The following is a 5,648-nucleotide window of genomic DNA, read 5'->3' as shown; positions in this document are numbered from 1 at the left end:
AAGTGTTATATTCAAAACCTGGTAGGAAAAGGACATATCAGTGTGCTTACAATTGGAACTAAGACTCATATGCAAGTTCTTTTGTATGACTCTCCACTGGTTGTTCATGAGAACGAGGCAGGAAACCAGATGGTGATGGATTAGACCGTGCAGGCTGTAGGGTGATTGACTGTCAGTGGGGCACAGACACGAAAACCTGGCACATTTCCCTAGACCATTGCTCCTGAAAAGCCAAAGCCTTAAGCTTCTGGTGGACGGGGCAGGTCATGGTCCTGCATCTAGTACTTGCTGGCAAAGACCTATTGCTTCTTAGAGAAGGATGGAGGCTAAAATCTTATTCCCTTACAGTAGAGACAGGGAATCCTCTTGTCCTAGCATGTTGCATTGCAACAAAGCAGAAGTATACTACCCTTCCTCTCAACACACACCAAAGATTCATGTTCCATGAGAAGAAGGTGCAAGAACACCAAGAAATCACTGCCTTCCAAGCACAGGTGGGCAGAGCCTACCTAAGACGAGGTAAGCCAGAGAAATGGTGCATTCTGTGGTACCTACTGACCAATAGCCTCAGGATTAGATGGAATAAATATCATCATATTAGGTTTCTCCAGGATGACAAACTCAGCGGCCACATACCTTAGCAACTGCAATGTTGAAGATCGCAATGAACACTGCCCACTTTAAGAAATGCCTGGAAACACTCACTAGTGTGAAATTTGGCACAAATTTGGCCTGATGTTAGAATTGGAATTTTGTCTGGAACAGTGAGATAACCCCTTTCATAACAAAGTGAGTGGTAAGTCAAGTGCCCTGGTGGGTTTGCACTGTTCCTGAAGACAACACCCACACACGTTGCACCAGAAATTTCTCCACCAGAGACGGTGCTGAGGCTTCTTTCCACGTGCCATCCCCTCAAGTTTCTGTGTAGCATGGAAGATTTCTGCATCAGTCAGATTTTCCATCCCTTTTCATCCCAGTGTTCAAATGTGTAGATGTCTGGCCACAGACTTCTTACCTGCTTCAGAATGAGCTTCCATGCTTGGAACCGGAACAACAGTGGGAGTCTCTAGGACACCTGATTCTGTTTCTGAGCATTGTATCAGGTTGCAGTACTCCCACCTCACACATGGATCAGTCGTGTAACACCAGGGTTGTTTCCCAGAATCTGGATTCCTACAGTAGTTCCTGGTCAGGCCACTGCAAATTCCAAAACAACACAGGTCACAAGAGGTGGGAAAAAATTCAAGGGGCACCCAGCACTGTCTAAACTTTGTTATAACAAAGTGTTAAAAAGTGACATTGTAATATTCCCATTTTAGGTACAATAATATTCTCAAAAGCAAAAACGGTCCTCAAGTTCTAAAGAACCATGTAAATTTCCAAGATAGATTATAATTTGTATTTTAAAATATCAAAATTGGTCTATGATCCATATAAATACTGAGATCATACATAAACGTATACAAGAAAAATTCAGAATATCTTCCTCCTTCCAACTGCATTCCTTCAGAATAAATGACACAGATTTTGAAGAGTGCATTTTAGATTTTTTTTTTTTTTTTTTTTTTTTTTTTTTTTTTTTTGAGATGGAGTCTCACTCTGCAGCTCAGGTTGGAGTACAGTGGCACAATCTCGGCTCACTGCAAGCTCCGCCTCCCGGGTTCACGCCATTATCCTGCCTGAACCTCCCAAGTAGCTGGGACTACAGGCTTCCGCAACCATGCCCGGCTAATTTTTTGTATTTTTAGTAGAGACAGGGTTTCATCATGTTAGCCAGGACGATCTCGATCTCCTGACCTTGTGATCCGCCTGCCTAGGCCTCCCAAAGTGCTGGGATTACAGGCATGAGCCACTGCGCCTGGCCTTAGATTTTTTTAATGCACATAAAAATGTATTGATATCTGTCTCGTTCTCTGTACCTCTCTCTAGGACTCTGCAGTAACATGTAAATTGGAACTAATATATATTACTTCATGGAAGAAATGACATCCAACATGATACCATTCCCAGGCCAGCCCCTTTATGTACTCACAGTGTAGCTAAAAGGCACTGCTTTTACAGTGAAAAGCAATTATGAAAATAGTATTACTGTAAATAACAAATCAGGTAGATCAAGTGCGTTTGGGTTTACAAGACTTATGAAACCTGCCCTAAAAAACTAGCTCCCAGAGAGGATGCCGTTTCTCTAGGATGGGTTCCTGGGCAGGACCTCCTCTCCTGCTCTCAGTTCATCCTCTGCTGGCCGCAGCCGCTCCAGAACTGAGGGAATGGAGGATGAGGAGAAAGAACAGTGGGACCCAAGGCATAAAGGTCGTCGGCTGGGTAGACTATGGGATCTGAAGAGGTCGAGTGGCTACAGAGGAGTCAGAAAACAATGGAGTAAGAGGCACAGAAGGCAAGGATCCCGGGGTGGAGGGATCTTAGAGAATGTACTCCCACTCATGCCTCCTAGGAACGTTGACCCAACTTGTCAGAATCCTCAGATTAATAACCTGCAGCTCTCCGAGAAAACTTGCAACCTCTTATGCACCATGGGAAAGTTTAGAGGCTCTATGCATGTGACTTAGTCTCAAGCCTAGACTCCCATTTGAGGAAGCTGGTTCTCCAAGCAACTGGATGTGCTAAAAGGCTGAAGGTTTAAAAGAAATTCCTGCTCTTTTTACAGTTGAGGTATACTTTCCCATAGAGTGAGATGCACACATCTGTAATGTTGTTTGTTTGATGAGTTTGGATCAACACCTATACCTGTGGAACCCAAACTCCCATCACCACACAGAACATTTCTGTGACCCCAGAAACTCTCTCGAGTCCCTACCCAATTAATCTCTGCTACCCCCTTGCCACTGCCAGAGGCAAATACATTGGTTTCTTTCACCAGAAATTAGTTTTTCCTCTTTTGGAGCCTCATGTAAATGAACTCATACAGAATATACATGGCTTCTTTCCTGAGTGTATTTTTGAGTTCCATCCATGCTATTTGAGAGAATCAGTGCTGAATAGTATTCATGTGTACCAGTAGGTTGCAAATTATTTTTTCATTTTGTTATTGATGAACATTGAAGTTATTTTTACAGTTTGGATTATAATAAGTAAGGCTGCTATAAATATTCATATACAACTCTTTGTGGACTTATTTTTTCATTTCCTTGGGGTAAATATTCAGGAATAGAGGTGCAGGTTTGTAAGATAGATGCATATTGATGGAACTTTATAAGAAACCATCTGACTGATTTTTTAATTTGTTGTATCATTTTGATCTTCCACCAGCATATGGTAAGAGTTTTATAATCTAGCTCCACATCAGTGACACCATTTATTGTTGTGTCTTCTTAATGATATCCATATCTATTGGGTGTTTGGTGATGTCTAATGATGGTTGTAATTCTTGATTTTTGATGGCTGAGATATTGAGCACTTCTTCAGGTAATTATTGGCTATGTGTCCATTCTTCCCTGTGAAATGCCTACTCGGTCTGTTGCCCATTTTGATCAGGTTGCTTGTCCTCTGATTAGTGAGTGGGAGAAATGTTTCTATACTATGGATACAAGCCATTTGTCAGATATACCGATTGAGAGGATTTTCTTCCAGTGTGTTACTTGCCTATTTACTTTCTTAACAGTGATATTGGATGAACTTAAGATTTCATTTTATGAAATCCCAAATTATAACTGGTTTTTCTTTATAGATAGGGTTTTCTGGGTCCAGCCTCAATAATTTTGCCTTCCCCTAAGTTGTAAAGGTTAGTTCTTTTGTAGAAGTTTTTTTTTTTTTTTTTTTTTTTTTTAAATTTCAGCTGCAGTGTTGCTCTTATATGTAGGTCTAAGAACTATTTGAAATTAATTTGAACTAGAAAGCAGAAGTCAAGGCCAGGTTTTGTTTTATTTTCTGTGTGGATAGCTACAGATAGCTAAAACAATAGTTTTGGAAATAATTTATTTCTCCATTGAATTTCTTTGCCAGGTATATTGAAAATCAATTGAATGTGTATATGTGGGTCTGCTTCTAAATCATCTTTTTTATGTTTGTATGCTTTTTTGCTAATATTATGTGTCTTTTTTCTATTTTGAGAGAGAGAGAGAAAGAGGATCTTGCTTTGTCAACCAGACTGGAGATCAGCAGCATGATCTCGGCTCACTTCAGCATCAACCTCCTGGGCTCAAGCGATCCTCCCACCTCAGCCTCCCTAATAGCTGAGACTACAGGTTCATGGCACCACACTTACTAGTTCTTTTTAAAATATTTTTTGTAGACACAGGCTCTTGCTATATTGCCCAGGCTGGTCTAGAACTCCTGGACTCAAGTGCTCCTCCTGCTTCAGACTCCCAGAGTGATGGAATTACAGGCAAGACACATGGCCTCTGGCCAATATCACATGTCTTCATTATTGTCCCTTTAGAAATCTTTAAATTGTGTTATAAAAGTTCTCCAACTTTTTTTCTTCTTTTTAAAGATTGTCTTTGTGGTTCTAACATATAAATGTTATCACTTTAAAAATACATATATATATTAGTGATGGAATTCTGATTAGATGTGGGTCGAATCCAAAGATCAATTTAACGAGAAGTGATACTGAGTCTTTTAATCTGAAAGCATGGCATATATACGTACACACACACATATATGTACACACACACACACATATATATATATATTTTTTTTTTCGAGGCGGAGTTTTGCTCTTGTTGTCCAGGCTGCAGTTGCTCAATGGTGCGATCTCGGCTCACTATAACCTCCACCTCCTGGGTTCAGGTGATTCTTCTGCCTCAGCCTCCCCAGTAGCTGGGATTACAAGCATGTGCCACCACACCCAGCTAATTTTTGCATTTTTAGTAGAAACAGGGTTTCACCATGTTGGTCAGGCTGGTCTTGAACTCCTGACCTCAGGTGATCCATCCACCCCAGCCTCCCAAAGTGCTGAGATTACAGGCATGAGCCACCAGTCCCAGCCACATGGTATATCTTTATTTAGATCTTTTATTTGTTTTCCTCAACATTGTTTTGTAGTATGCAGGGTATCATTCTTGGGTATTTTGTATTACATTTATTGATTAATTTTTTGGTTTTAATACTAGTTTATGGTTTTAATACCAGTTCCTATTAGGTATTATTTTTCTTCTACCCACATAGCATTCTTTAACATCTTTTATTATAGAAGTCTTATGCTGAAAGAGTCTTCTACTTTTGCAGGGTCTTTTTCTTTTGTGGGGAGATAATAGGTGCTTATATAGCATACATGTTTAAGAATTTTTTTTTTTTTTTTTGCAAACATAGCATACTAGGTTGATTGTGGTTTTTTCTTTTTTATTATCTTATTTTTTTCCGTAAGTTATTGGGTTACAGGTAGTATTTGGTTACACGAGTAAGTTCTTTTTTGTTTTTATTTTTTGAGATGGAGTCTTGCTCTGTCGCCCAGGCTGGTGTGCAGAGGCACGATCTCGGCTCACTGCAAGATAAGTAAGTTCTTTAGTGGAGATTTGTGAGATCCTGGTGCACCCATCACCTGAGCAGTACACACTGCACCATATTTGTTGTCTTCTATCCTTCGCACCCCTCCTACTTTTCCCCTAAGTCCTCAAAGTCCATTGAATCATCTTTATGCCTTTGCATCCTCATAACTTAGCTCCCACATATTAGTGAGAACAAACGAT

At 40.2% G+C, this 5,648-nt stretch overlaps 1 protein-coding gene across 1 annotated transcript in view; it reads right to left on the bottom strand.

Annotated features, from left to right (window-relative positions):
• The window catches only part of LPA (lipoprotein, Lp(a)), a 135,040-nt gene that overhangs the window by 22,920 nt on the left and 106,472 nt on the right, over window positions 1–5,648 (bottom strand). Inside the window, exon 27 of the mRNA XM_011975969.1 lies at window positions 1,016–1,197. Coding sequence (XP_011831359.1) covers window positions 1,016–1,197 — 182 coding nt within the window. The remainder of the gene's footprint in view (window positions 1–1,015; window positions 1,198–5,648) is intronic.

This window comes from Mandrillus leucophaeus, unplaced genomic scaffold (genome assembly GCF_000951045.1).
Source record: "Mandrillus leucophaeus isolate KB7577 unplaced genomic scaffold, Mleu.le_1.0 Scaffold160, whole genome shotgun sequence".
Lineage (NCBI taxonomy): Eukaryota > Metazoa > Chordata > Mammalia > Primates > Cercopithecidae > Mandrillus > Mandrillus leucophaeus.
The sequence above is the reverse complement of the archived record's forward strand: the minus strand, read 5'-3'. Positions and strand labels throughout refer to the sequence as shown.